This window comes from Ctenopharyngodon idella, chromosome 6 (genome assembly GCF_019924925.1).
Source record: "Ctenopharyngodon idella isolate HZGC_01 chromosome 6, HZGC01, whole genome shotgun sequence".
Classification (NCBI taxonomy): domain Eukaryota; kingdom Metazoa; phylum Chordata; class Actinopteri; order Cypriniformes; family Xenocyprididae; genus Ctenopharyngodon; species Ctenopharyngodon idella.
In genome coordinates, this window is record NC_067225.1 from 11,424,736 (window position 1) to 11,440,192 (window position 15,457).

General features: G+C 36.1%; 1 protein-coding gene and 1 long non-coding RNA gene across 6 annotated transcripts in view; one reads left to right on the forward strand and one right to left on the reverse strand.

Annotated features, from left to right (window-relative positions):
- The window catches only part of LOC127513925 (uncharacterized), a 757,994-nt gene that overhangs the window by 322,874 nt on the left and 419,663 nt on the right, over positions 1-15,457 (forward strand). The gene's annotated exons all lie outside the window — the stretch shown is intronic.
- Positions 1-15,457, reverse strand: part of agap1 (ArfGAP with GTPase domain, ankyrin repeat and PH domain 1) — a 200,933-nt gene that overhangs the window by 75,639 nt on the left and 109,837 nt on the right. For all 5 annotated transcript variants that reach the window (XM_051896071.1, XM_051896070.1, XM_051896068.1 and 2 more), the window contains 2 exons: positions 3,056-3,183; positions 1,557-1,712 (listed from right to left, as the gene is read on the reverse strand). In XM_051896071.1, coding sequence (XP_051752031.1) covers positions 1,557-1,712; positions 3,056-3,183 — 284 coding nt within the window. The remainder of the gene's footprint in view (positions 1-1,556; positions 1,713-3,055; positions 3,184-15,457) is intronic.

Sequence of the window (15,457 nt, forward strand, 5' to 3'; positions counted from 1 at the left end):
TACTGATATAAAATTATAATTAAACTTTATTTTGAGTATTTCTTTATTACACAATGCACATTTTTTAATATTATTTATGCCTAAAATGTGCTTTAATATCACTATTAATAAGGATCATGTGATGTATGTATAATATCATCAGTCTTTAAATGCAAGATATTTAAAGTGTATCTTACTAAGTGTACCTTAGCACAATCAAATATACTTCAGTATATCTTTAGTTGGATCTCAGTACTATTTCTGCACAATTCAAGTACAAAATTAGTTGTTCCAATTTAACAGACTTTATGTATACCAGTTTTAGGGATGCATGAAATACAGTATCAGCCACCATATTGGTATGTATATGATCATTTTTAATGTTATCGTTATCGGCCTGATAAGAAAATTTGGTCGATATATTAAAGCTGATATTAAATAATGGATTATGTCCTTCAGCTGAGACGCTTCAGGTGCGCACTGTTCACCATGATGGTCATTAATTGCTTGAAATATGATTGAAATCACTTCAAAAAGGAAAATACAGTGCAAATCTGTCATATAGGCTACATAAAATTATGATGAGAACATTATAACTGTGTGATTGGGACATGGCTTTTAATGGTGAGACTTTAGTTTTTATAATCAGGCTCTCAAAAATTATATAAAAATTTGGATTTAGAATTATCAGTCAATATATCGGTTATTGGCTTTCAAATATAAAGAATTATCGGTTATCGGTATCGGCCAAAATGTTCATATCGGTGCATCTCTAACCAGTTTAGTATACCAAAAGTACAATTGCAGGGTATGTTTATTAAGTGCATAAATATATAAATGTATTTGTAGTACACTTAGCACAAAATAAATGTATTTTAAATACATTTTAGTATATTGTTTTTTCACTAGGTTACCAAAAAGTTTGACGTTGGTAAGATTTTGAAATGTTTTTGAAAGAAGTCTCACCAGAACATGCTCACTAAGGCTGCATTTATTTGATCAAAAATACATAAAAGTAAAGCAAAAGCAATAAAAGTATTTTTGCAATTTGAAATAACTGTTTTCTATTTTAGTATATTTTAAAATGTAATTTATTCCTGTGATCAAAGCTGAATTTTCAGCATCATTACTCCAGCCTTCAGAAGACTCACATCACATGATCCTTCAGAAATCATTCTAATCTGATGATTTGCTGCTCAAGAAACTTTTTTTATGTTTAAAACAGTTGTGCTGCTTAATATTTTGTGGAAAGTAATTCTTTTTTTTTCAGGATTCTTTGATGAATAAAAAGTTCAAAAGAACAGCATTCATTTGAAACAAATCTTCTGCAACATTAAAGCATTCTTGCTGAATAAAAGTATTAAGTTCTTAAAATAAATAAAAACTAACCACAAACTTTTGAACAGAAGTGTACATAGAAATAAATATATAAATAAAACATAAAAATATATATTTATCAAATACATTTTTTAATTTTTTCACTTTTTGTTGTTGTTGATGAATTCACTTTGTAATTAAATTGACTGCTGTTATTATGCTGTTAATTAAAATCATGTGTAACGGGAGAGCAGACTGACCGTAAAGAGGTTGGAGCGTCGTTTGGATTGTTTGCGGACGGGCGTAGGCGTGTTGGCAGTTTGGGGAACATCGATACGCAGTTCCTTCTGACTGGTACTGGGAGTGGAGGGCACGGAAGAGGAGTAATCGCTCAAACTGCCTCCACCATTACTGGTCTGTAACACACACACACAGAGCAAGAATCACTTAGCAAGAAAAGCAAGAAAATAATCTCACGTTACAAAGAAACACCATAGGCCTCCTTTTTTTCCTGAGCTTCGCCTATGCCTCTCTCAGCTTGGCTGCACATACACAGGCTCACTTGTACACTGCTAATGAGAAATCAATGAGGATTGAGCCATGCGGAAGAGGATTACTGTCTGAAGGGGGATATAACAGAAAAAAAACAGTGAATTTTCCTTGTATAATTCAGAGGACGATTGTGTCTGTGAAGTTTCAGTGTGAAGTTTCAGCTCAAAATCCCCCACAGATCATTTATTATAGCTTGTCAAATCTGCCCCTATTTGGGTGTGAGCAAAAACACACCATTTTTGTGTGTGTCTCTTTAAATGCAAATGAGCTGCTGCTCCCGACCCCCTTTCCAGAAGAGGGCGGAGCTTTAACAGCTCACGCTTCAGTTGCTCAACAACAACAAAGCTGGAGAATCTCACGCAGACAAAATGACGAACGGTGTTCAGCCTTACATTGTTCAAACCGGAGTCGACACTGATGGAGAGACTCAGGAAGAAGTTACAACTTTTAGAATGAAACTGGACGTTTCTGAATGGTTAGTGGATAAATTTATGTAGTTGATTCAACTCCTCGACTAACACGTGTCGTCATGTTAATAAACCCATATGGACGCCCATTATACATAGGGTACCTGTTTGCCAAACAGAGCCAGGCTAACATTTATGATTGCTATCAAATGCTGTGAATGGTTTAATTTTTTTTCCAAAATATCGCTCGGACAGAAACGCTCCTTTTTTAGCAATCGAGCTTGCCAGGGTCAACTAGCTAACGAGACTCTAAAGTGTTGTGTGCTCATCTGTGCAGCCAACGACCGAACAGTTAGCATGCTTTGCTCAAACTTTTGCCATGGCTTTAGAACTGGTACACCGTTTTTGCTTGCAAAAACAAAATGGCGGCACCGTGGGTGGAAACGTGCAGATTAAGGGATGGTAATATTATAATAAGATATACAAAGTTACTGGGTTTTCCTTTTTCAAGTTTGCACAGGTGCACATGGGACCCGATTATAGCACTTAAACACGGAAAAAGTTTCATCATATGTCCCCTTTAACAAGTTCTAATGTATTTTACATATTTTAGTGTTTGACGAGCTACAATAAAGGCCCCAACACAAAAGTTGTAACACAATTTGCCCAGCCTTTCTAAAACACATCTAAACACTTTGAATGCACACTCATGACTCTAAATAAAACATAATTTAACAAGTGTTTCAAATCGAACAGGTCACAACCCAACCTAACATGAGGGTTAAGTGTGTGAGACTCACCTGGCTTATATGCACTGCAGAAACAGGTGCTGCACAGACGGAGGAGTGGCTTGGAGAATTGGGCAGTGACTTACAGGGTCCGATTGAGAGTTGCTGTTTCTTCCGGGATGCAACTATTTTCTGAGCCACTGAAATTACAAAGAAATGGAAAAGGTCAGGGGGAATTTCTGCATTATGGAGAAGGACCAACAGCAAGCGTGCAGAAAACACAACACCAGTTTAGCGGGTAAAGTGGTCCACTTCATTACACCTCATGAGAGAGTGTGTGTGTGTGTGTGTGTGTGTGTGTGTGTGTGTGTGTGAGGAATCGCTAACCCAGAACACCCCTAATTCGCCCATCACTCTCCTCCACAGGCCAGCGCTCGCCCGCACTCAAAGCCTCCAAGGCCCATTATTTCAACATTTCCCCTCCCTCGTCCATTTCTCTTTTCCCTCGATGCTCTGCCCGTGCCAGGAAAAGGGCGGTGTCAGTCAATCGCTCGCCTCTGTCCCTATCGATCGGTTGACGGCCCCTGTGGCAATCTGCGCTCGGCCCACGGAGAGATGTTCTACCGCTTCGTCATCTCGCGGCTAACGACATTGATCCCATCATGTTGAGAGAAGCTTACGGAGAGGAGCTCATTCTTTAACCCATAAATCCCGTAAAACAGACACACGCTGGGGAAAGAAGCGTAGGAAGTGGCTTTTTATTCCCTCTCAGAACTTAACAGTAACTCTTAAGTTGTGAACTGTCAATGCAAAAATGAAACTCTCTGATTAAACACTCGTCCAAACATAATAGTGATTAGATTCATTTTCCCTTGAGCCCCAAACATTCGCCCTCTAGCGTTCAGAAACTTCCTCAATCCTTTAAACGGAAGTGGCTCTCGGGAGGCAGGAGGGAGTTAACGGTCCAAGTGCCCAGAACTCAATTACTCCAGCTCCCAATAAATAGGGCCGGCTCTCATTCCGCTGTAAATGAAGTCATTGTTTTAATTGGACCTATTAAACGTCTGAGTTTTAATGATGATTCCGTCATAAACATTTACCTTCAGGTGAGAGATCACTGTCCAAGGGCAAACGGCATGCTACTCTGCTAAAAAATTCTCTCCATGCAATACTCGCATGCTCTCCCTGTCCCATCTGCTGCTCCGACAGGAAAACTGTGCAGCTGTGTTTATTTAGACTCGTCGTGACACGCTACCACGCTAATCGGCTAATTATAATCATAAACGAGCATCTCCTCTCATTTGAACAAGCGAGAGGAATGAGAAGACGCAACAGCGCTATTGTGACGATCTGTTACAGGTCAATGACAAATATCAACAATAAAGCGAAGGAAAAATCTTTTAAAAATCTAGGTTCTTAGAAATATACTCTGTGTTCGTGTTGATTTTATATGGTTTATAGAATTTTCAAGCAAAGTTTAATTTTAATTAAAGTAGTCATATGCTGTAACCATCAAGATTAATACTGTAATTTTCCTTTCACCTTGAATACGTGTGTACACATCTTAACTATTTCCCGCCAGTGTTTTTTATTATTTTCACAACACTTTCATGAACCAGAATGTGTCTGTGAAGTTTCAGCTCAAATTACCCCACAGATCATTTATTATAGCTTGTCAAATTTGCCTCTATTTGGGTGTGAGCAAAAAAACGCCGTTTTTGTGTGTGTCCCTTTAAATGCAAATGAGCTCCGTTTTCCAGAAGAGGGCGGAGCTTTAACAGCTCACGCTTCGGTTGCTCAACAACAACAAAACTGGAGAATCTCACGCAGCCAAAATGAGGATTGTCAGTAACGGTGTTCAGCCTTACATTGTTCAAACCGGAGTCGACACTGATGGAGAGACTCAGGAAGAAGTTACAACTTTTAGAATGAAACTGGACGTTTCTGAATGGTTAGTGGATAAATTTATGTAGTTGCTGTGGAGTTGATTCAACTCATCCACTAGCATGTGCCGTCATGTTAATCTTTTGTGCAAATCCAGCGTTGAATTGCAGCAAACTTTAGGTCACACTACATGACTTTGATTTGGTGGACAAATGTCTTTTTGTATAAGCAATGAAGCTTTTTTTGTAAAAACATTGTCAAGCTAATGTTTTTTACTTTTATTCTTTTAATGAGGCTTTTTCATTTTGATATGATTGAAGTTGTATGCCCCTTTTTTACTTTATGCCCCTCAAAAAATATCACAATTTTAATTCAGACATTAAAAACATGCTCATTATAGAAACAGTGTATTCAAATCATCGTGTGCACGAGTTACAATTATAGACCGATAGAAATTTAAATTAATAGATTTGTACAAAAAAAAAAAAAAAAAAGAGCATAGTGTCATTGATCCTTATGTTAATAGCAATGCGGCTCACAAACCCGCAGTAGCCTCCATGAAAACACTTATCACCCAGAATCTTCTAGAGAGCTTTATAATGACCATTCGTAATAAGTCAAGCCATTTAAGTATTATTGGACAATAGCACTGCAGGAGCATGGAGGTGGTGAGAGATATATGTCCACAGATCCCTCTCCAGACACCCCTGCTGTATTTTACTTTAAGTGTTAAGAGCAGTTATGATAAGACTGGGTTAAATATTTAAACTGCACAGCTAATACAATTTAACTTTGACTATCAATCTTGGCTCCCCTGTGAGAGGCAGCCATTTATCCTGCTGGAAACATTTCCCGTTTGATCAGATTTATGGCAGGTGGCCTGAACACTGCAGACAGAAGGAGCAGAAGCACAGCCATCATAGAGCAGGACCATTCACTCCACTGGAGCTGCACTTTTGTTCAGATTTTAGAGGATTGTGGCCACTAAGAATACTCTCGGCTATTTAATACATTAGTGACATTTGTCAGTAGTTATTTTTACATTTGCACACTTGCCACTGCCATTGTTTTTGCAAATCCTGTTATAATTAGGGCTGCTACCTAATAGTCGACTAACTGTTAGTCGATGAGAAGAGGCTTAGTTGACTAAAATATTATTAAATGAATATACAGTTGCAAGAAAAAGTATGTGAACCACTTGCAGAATCTGTGAAAATGTGAATATTTTAACAAAATAAAAGAGATAATACAAAATGCATGTTATTTTTTATTTAGTACTGTCCTGAGTAAGATATTTTACATAAAAGATGTTTACATATAATCAACAAGACAAAAAATTAGCTGAATTTATTAAAATGACCCCATTCAAAAGTTTGTGAACCATTGATTCTTAATACTGTGTGTGGTTACCTGGATGATCCACGACTGTTTTTTTGTTTTGAGATCCATCTTTTCACACTGAGGACAACTGAGGGACTCAAACACAACTATTAAAAAAGGTTCAAACATTCACTGATGCTCCAGAAGGAAACAAGATGCATTAAGAGTCGGGGGGTGAAAACTTTTGAACAGGATGAAGATGTCTAAATTTTTCTTATTTTGTTTAAATATACATTTTTTTCATTTAGTACTGCCCTTCGGAAGCAACAGAAAATATTTTCATGTTTCCCAGAGACAAATTAAGTACAATTTACCTTGATCTTCAAATTCAAAATGTTTTCACCCCACATCTATTAATGCATCGTGTTTCCTTCTGAAGCATCAGTGAATGTTTGAACCTTTTTTAATAGTTGTGTTTGAGTCCCTCAGTTGTCCTCAGTGTGAAAAGATGGATCTCAAAATCATACAGTCACTGCTGTAAAGGGTTCAAATATGCAAAAGATGCTGGGAAACTGAAGAATCTGCAAGACCTGGTGGATTTTCCTGAAGAACAGAGCTCAGTTTAACTGCTCAGAACAAACAAGAGACTCGTGAACAACCATCACAAAACAAAAAAACAGTCGTAGATCATCCAGGTAACCACACACAGTATTAAGAATTAATGGTTCACATACTTATGAATTATTTTAATAAATTCAGCTATTTTTTTGTCTTGTGGATTATATGTAAACATCTTTTATGTAAAATATCTTACTCAGGACAGTACTAAATAAAAAATAACATGCATTTTGTATTATCTCCCTTATTTTGTTAAAATTATTCACATTTTTACAGATTCCACATACTTTTTCTTGCAACTGTATATTAAAAATCCACAGGAAGTGGCAAAGTCACGCAGTCTGTGACGGACAGATCATTAACAGCTGGACATTCAAACGCTCGCCTATCATTCATCAACCTCAAATATGGCTCATCTCAAACATGCCGCTCGCTTTAACGTTAACCTAGAAAAATGTGGGCTGTTTAAGAGTTTGTGCGGAGTGTTAAAGCTGAATTACTTGCACTTAAAATACTCCATTTTTGGTCATACAGATAAGAGTAATACATCTTTTGAATATGTGAAGAGTCTACTTTTATCTGTGTGCGCTCACAATAACATCAATGTTGTGCTTTTGTAAAGTAATGAAAGCAAACGGTGCGCTTTCTGCAGTCTCTCTGTATAAAATATATCTATTGAAAGCAAAATGTCTACTTTTAATATTTATTTATAAATAATTCATAATCATTACTTCTGCCGGTGCGCTATGGCAAGCTTTGTGTGCGCTTGAATGCTGATTTGGCTATGTAGGCATTAAAGTCTCATTATTATGATTTATTAAAGGAACAATATGTAAGATTTGTGTACTTACATTATAGCAAATGTTTCCGAGAATGTTTAAATCCAGAGAAATAAGCAATTTTAACCAGGACACGGAGCGCGTCCGACCGTGTGTCGCCTATCCATGACATCATACCCACGTTATCCTCAATTTCGGGTTTCATTTCGTAGAAACCATGGAAACACCAAATATGCTTTAGTATATTATGCGTTTTATTAGACAGGTGAACAACTGTTTGTTTGTACATTCATCGACAGAAAACTAATCATGTTATATAGCTCAACACAGTAAGTCTTTTTGTTTTCTTGATTTACCACGAGTACCATGTTTTACCATGACTAATATCCATCTAGCTTACTGCAGTGTGCAACAAGTGTCTCACAGTGTCGAGTGAATGTAGAGTAGCACTATAACAACTGTATCTAATATGATAAACAGTGCTGCGTTACCCCACATACGCTTGATCGGAAGAAGCGGAAGCAGCGACTACGGCATAATAAAAGTCCCGCTGCTCTCGAGGCGTGTGTCGCGCTCATCTCTCATTAGCAATCGCTCCAGCGGCCTCGTTTCTGCTCGGCCATGCTCTGCTTCATACTACGGTAATGCTAATAATCTCATTCATGAACATGATTTCTGCCCAATCCCGATTCTTTTCCACCAGCTGTAGACGTAAAGCGACACCTCCCATAATTCCATTAAATCAAGGCGTCATCAAGCTACGCCTTTGTTTTGAATAAGCGACCTCTAGCTGCGAAAATTTACATAGTGTGCCTTTAATAGACATGCGATTAGTCTACTAATCGCTTAAAATGAATGACTACTAATCGACCAGGAAAATCTTGATTCTCAATTTATCCAGAATCGTGCGGCTCTACTATTAATCCACTGCCGTTATCTTGCTCTAATTTATTGGTCATGTTTATTATCCGCTACCTTGAGGTCAACAGAGCAGAGAACCCTGCTGAACAAAAGACCTGGACCCCCGACTCCACGACACAGGTTGTGACCTCTCTTCTAAACGCTGAGCTGATACAACAGACTGACCTTTATCCTCGACCCCCAGGGAGAAATGAGCAAAGAGAAAAAGAGACTACAATGTGCAAAGGAAGAATGGACAGAACAGGTAAGTCGGACTAAATAAAGACACAGGTACGTTTATTAGGCTGCTGTCAGAGCGGTTAGCAGCAGTGTGCTATAAATATTAGCTAATGAGTTGGAGGAGAGCGGGGCAGATGAACCACCCGCCAGGAATCTTGTATAAAGGTCAAAGAGCTCCTGCACTTACTGTTCAGTAATTAGACCTGCTATACAAGACAAAATACACACTCGAGTAAACACAGACTCGTATCCACACAAAAACCAAACGTTAACGTGCCTCATGCAGGGAATTAAAGCCACAGGTGTAACAGTGATAGTTGTGACACGCTGACAGCTTTTTTCACTCTGTATCCATCACAAATGTACACCGCCAAACTGATCTGATTGGACAGCTGTGAGTCCTGACTGGGTCCTCGGGTAGAAGCGAGAGAACTGTAGTGTTTTCTCTGCCCTGTAACACAAATATCCTACTGGACCATTATCAAAAGCTTTTTTTAATCAAACACAACATTACAGTGAGTCACAGTGTTTTAAATTTGTTTGTTTGTTGAGGGGTTCATTAAAGTCCCACTGTAGTCAAGAAATTTATCCCTTAAAACTCATCTTTGATCACCTAAATTACATATTTAAACGTTTCCTGTGAAAAAAAATCTTCAAATATTAAAATAGATTGAATGTAACTCTACACGCTTGCTTCATTTAATATACGCCGATCTATGAATATGTTAATTAGCCCCGCCTCCACTCTCTCAGACGAGATCCACTCGGTCAACTTACTGAGGTAAACGCTGCACAATGGTATCGCTCTTTACAACGTCGGACACATAACGGTAATTAATATGATTAGACTTTTGCTTGACTATGTTATCAAACAGCTAATAATGTGTTGCTAATGTTATATGTTCCCGTTCACCATCTCAGAGTCACACAGCTGTCTTCTAACAATCAGCATCCTTACTATATCAGCATATAGTTCATAATAACATACGTAATATACAACATACAACGGCCATATTGCTAAATCTACACGATTTTTCATAACAGAAATATATCCCGGGATATATTCTCTCTTGAGACTCCCCTGCTTCAGATCAGTCATAGTTAATGATATGCTAAAGCCCGCCCACACGTTGATGTGATTGGTTACAAGGTAGTTTGTGACGTCACAGACACCAGCGATTTCAAACCGCGGGTCTTTTTTTCACTGCAATTTTAAGAAGAAAATACTCAGGAACAGTGTTGACTTATGAATTTGCACATGGTTTGTCTTAAAGCATATTAAAAACACCACATAGACATATAAACAACATTAAAAACTTGATTTTCACCACAGGGGGACTTTAAGGGTTGTGAGCAAAGATATTACAACATACATAGGAAAAGAGGAGGGAATTAATGTAATAATTTGATAATTAATCATCAAAAACAAACAAATTGGTCAGCCAATCAAAAGTTTGGTGTCAGTAAAAAAATAAAAAGAAAGAAATTAATACTTTTATTCAATAAGGACACATTAAATTGATCAAAAGTAACAGAAATATTCTATTCAACTTTCTATTGATAACATTTTTGTATCAGGGTTTCCACAAAAATATTAAGCAGTGATATTTTTTTGAACATTCATAATAAGACTGGAGTAATGCTTTTGCCATTACAGGGATAAATTACATTTTGTAATATATTAAAAACTGTATTTTAAATTGTAATAATATTTCATAATATTACAGTTTTTACTGTATGTTTGATCAAATAAATGTTCATTTTGTGAGCATAAGAGATTCCTTACAAAAACTTTTCCGACCCAAACTTTTCAACTGTATTGTATGTTAATAAATACATTATAGTTTGTTGTGAATTCTTGTTCAAACATTATATCTGATATCTATATATCATGATCTCAAAACCACTATGTCACATGTTGTGAACTAGTTGCTGATCCACAGAATCCCAGGACAGTAGAAGATGAATTGTACAGATAGTTAACAAAATAAACAAAATCAAAAGTATCTTTAAGCACCTCAAATCAATGTGTTTGTGTTAAAGAGGGCTTGTGTGTTGAAAAATAGTACAAGTCCATGTAGTACAATTGAAATTATAATATTTTAGACATTTGTAATCATAATGGTATTGTTTATCCATTTGTTGTTGTACATTTCAGTTTTAACACACTCATAAAGACAAACTACTCATATAGTATTAGCAAATATTTGACAAATCACCTACATATGGTCCTTACCACTTTTTAAAATCAAAGTGACACCCATTTTAAAACAGCAACAACTTAACTAATAACTCCAATACAAAACATATTACTTTAACAACGCACAGGGCCTGTGAAAAAGATCCAGATATAAATAGGGAGAATGAAGAAGAGAGAGGAAGTGCACAGCAGACCTCGTTAGCTGTTAGCGTACGCTAACAAAGCTCTACATCCTCACTCTGACAATGTGACAAGCCAGCGAGAGCGAGGGGAAGGATGGGGAGGGGGGTAATTAGGATAATTAAATTAGCACGCTGATGGACGCAGGCTGGGGAGCTGTCAGGACCCCTCACCTCGACCGAAGAACCACTGACAAACACACACACACGCTCTGCAGGCGTAGAAATACACACGCGCCCACGTCCACATTCAAACAGTGGGCGCGTATAGGAAAGCACAAAAAAAAAAAAAAAAAAAAAAATCATGTGATCTAAACCTCAGCTGACCCTGACCGAATAAATTGCCTCACTTTATTTCTCCACTGGCCATCTCGTAAACACTTTGTTACATAAATCTAATGCAGATAACTACTGCACCAATTATTTTTAATGGTTAATGTTCTTGTTATTTGCGTGTTGGCATCTCAACTCGCTCGCCTGCATTATTTGATTTATGGCAATTCAGGTCATTATATTACTGCATGCTCAACCAAAGACAATTATCATTTATTAGAGGCAAAAGGCCATGAGGAGCTGGAGCCCTGTTCTTAAACATGAGCAAACTTGTATATATAGACTTTTGTCCCATTAGGAATTATGAATTTGAGTGAGTAATAATTGATTGTGACAGAAAGTAACCCAGGGTGATCAAACATGCAGAAAACTGCGGTGCAAATCAATGGGTATATATGATGATGCTTTAAAAAAATATATATATTTTCCTGATAAACTGCACTTTCATTAATACACCACTGAATCTCTCAGATCAATTGAGAAAACTAGCAAAGCAGAACTGCTTCAAGAATAATGAACCTGTGCATCGCAATATTTATTTCATGTTGTAAACATGAGTTTTCATGTTGAAAATAACTCTGAAAAAATATATATTTTAGTTTTTGTATTTGTATTGTCTTGAATTTGATAATAATAATAATAATAATAATAATAATAGACACACTTGTTGTTAAATTAAATTGTAATATATTACACTATATTTTATTACAATACATGGTTGCGCTTTATTTTACAGTATGTGCACTTACATGTACTTACCTAAGAAAGTACTGCGTAATATACAGTAACTACATGTGTTAAGGGTTAGTACAGTAATTTTAAATACTATAATAAGCACATAGTATGTGAGTCAAAGACATTTAGATGTTCGCATCAATAGAAATTTACAAAATTGATTTTATATACACAGAAATATGTGTATATTTATATATACATTAAATGCAAGTAAAACGTCCACTTTTAAGGTTTCAAATAAGTTTTGGGAGAATAAAATGTCAAAATGTGAGTGAAATAATGTTCCATTGTCATTCAGTGTAACACTTATAATTTTGTAAAAATAGAAACAACATACTTATTCTGACCTGTACGTATTAAAATATATAAAAGAATAAGTGAGCATACTACATTTTATTGCCTTTTAAATGAGTAAAAACAAATCCTAGGATAGTGGCAAAGTTTAAAAATGTAAAATTACAAGTAATTAGCATTTGTGGTAAATGTAATTAGTCTTTAATATGACATAAACAGACTTTTGTTGTAAATATCCCTGACAAGATTGTTACACTGAATGACATTTTAGTGGGTGTCTTCTGTAAATCATGCTAAAAATGTATGATATTTAATTTTCGCTCAGAAAAAAACTAACAAATTAAATTCTGATGTATTGAAAAACAACTCAAAGCTGTATTACACTTATTGTTTTGATGCTTGAAAACCCTTTTCCATCTGTGACCCATGTACACAGTGAACATGACTGTAAAATAAAGTGCTACCCAATACATTATATTAAATTGAATTTTAACAAATACAGATATGATTCTTTCATTTCTCTCATTAAAATACTAGAATGACTAGAATTTGTTCCAGTGTGATGATTATGGAGCCAAACAGACTTAAGATCCATCATACTGCTTCTTATTTGAGATGATCGACTTAAATATCAACTGTTATTGTCCAGTTCTCTCACAGAATCATTACAAATCCTGCAAATCTGCAGCGAGCCAATGATTAAAACTCTTTAATTATGATCACATGAGTAGTAATGAGTAGTAGGCCCAAATCAGGCAAACAAAATGGCATGAGCGGACACACACACACACACACACCTCTGGGTAGTTGCTATGCTATCAATGCAACACAAAACATTAAAATAATCATTCTGGTACTCATCAATAAATTGCACTACAGTGGATAATTAGAATGCATGATTAATTGAGGATAATGAAATGAGAGATGCGAAGAGACAGCGTCAGTAATGATCAGGAATTTAGCCTTTTCTTGCTCTCATTTGGTGCTACTGATGAGCTTGGCCATCATACAGACATGCTCCCACTCTTTTACACACACAGTTAAATTACAGCAGTCTTGGCTGCAGCCAACAGTGTAATAATTAAGAAGATAATAGCCGAGCGTTTAGAGTGTAAATCTCCCTCCTGGACGCCGGAGCGCTGAACGCTTCAGCCTGCCCAACCCCTCCGAAGAGCTGCGTACATCTGCCGCCCAGACACACACACATCTGCATGCGCAAATACACAAAACCCACATAATGCCATATGCAAACAACACAGATGTGCAAAAATGTGTCCGGATACAAATATACATTACAAACACAACAGAGTTACTTAAAAAACACAAACATCACAATGACAAACCTTCACTAAAAATGAGCAACTTCAAGGAAAGGTTTCCATTTCTTTTCTCAATATTCTCTCATGTTTCCTCAAGTTTATAGAATATATGCTTGTAGCTGGTGAGATCAACTTTGTCATCATTGTTTCCAATGATCCCCAACCCATCATCACATCTCAGACTGGTTGGATTAAAATAAACTGGCACGATTGCTCTGCTAGTGTGATTGACTTGAATAAGTGTGAACGCTGCCATCTGAACCTGGTGCACACTAAACAAGCGGACCGAGATCACTGAAAAGATGGCCCTAGTGAAAAAAAAACGACTAAAACGTATTTGAAATACATTTATGTTGTGCTAAGTATACTATAAATACCTTATGTGCTTCATAAAAATACCCTGCAATTGGTATATAAACTGGTGTACTTAAAGTCTGCTAAATTGGAACAACTAATTTTGTTCTTAATGCACTTTAATTGTGCAGAAGTAGTGCTCAGTGTATTAAATTTATGCTAAAGTGGATCTATTGCAAATACACTTTAAATATCTTACATTTAAAGACTAATATTATACAAACATCATATATCCTTATTAATAGTGATATTAAAACACTTCTTTTTAAGCATAATATTGTGCATTGTGTAATAAAGAAATACTCCAAATAAAGTTTAATTATAATTTTATATTGGTAAGTTTTAAGTGATATGTCTATAAATATGTGAATGGATTTGAAGTATACTTAATATAAAATAAATGTATTTTAAATAGATTTTGTATATATACATGTTTTTATATATGTCTCAGTCCTCTTTCAAATGAACTTTGGTGCAGTTCGAGTGAAATATGAATGCAAAATAGATGTCTAAATTAACCAAAAACAGGATGTGATGTCACAAGATGCTACGTTGCCCATTACAGTTCAGTGCAGATGTCAATTGTGTGCAACAGAGGAATTCCTGCTGCTGTTTTGACTCCTTTAAACATTTTATAAGCTCTTCACGAGTCCTCAGCTGGTAAAAATACCATCATATGTACGCAAATACAGCGAGCGCATTTAGCCCAGAACACAGCACTGTTTTGGATGTTCTGTAAGCTGTTTTTTTATCTTTAGGATCAGTGTTAAAAATGAGTGTGAACGCTAATCAAACCAGGATTAAATGTATTATTTTCTTTTTTGGTCCAGACCAAAAGAACCAAGAGAACTGAACTACAAGTGTGAACACACCCTTAAAGTGTGTGTATTTACTGCTATCATGTATAGTCAAAGTGTTCATCGAAATCTCTGTGTTTTGTTTTCTCAAAATCGACATATGAAAGAATGACAGTTTTCCATTTCAATATATTTAAACTGTAATTTATTCCTGTGATCAAAGCTGAATTTTCAGCATCATTACTCCAGTCTTCAGTGTCACATGATCCTTCAGAAATCATTCTGATATGATGATTTGCTGCTCAAGAAACATTTCTTATTATCATCAGGATAGGAAATTGGGGGAAAAAACTGCATTTATTTGAAACAGTAACAATATAGAAATCTTTACTGTCACTTTAATGTGTCCTTGCGGAATAAAATAAATTCTTTTAAAACAAAACTTTTAAACCATGAGGAACGCTGACTGTCTTGAAATATACTGTTTAATGTGGTGAAGTTGATACAAAAGTCATACTTTTG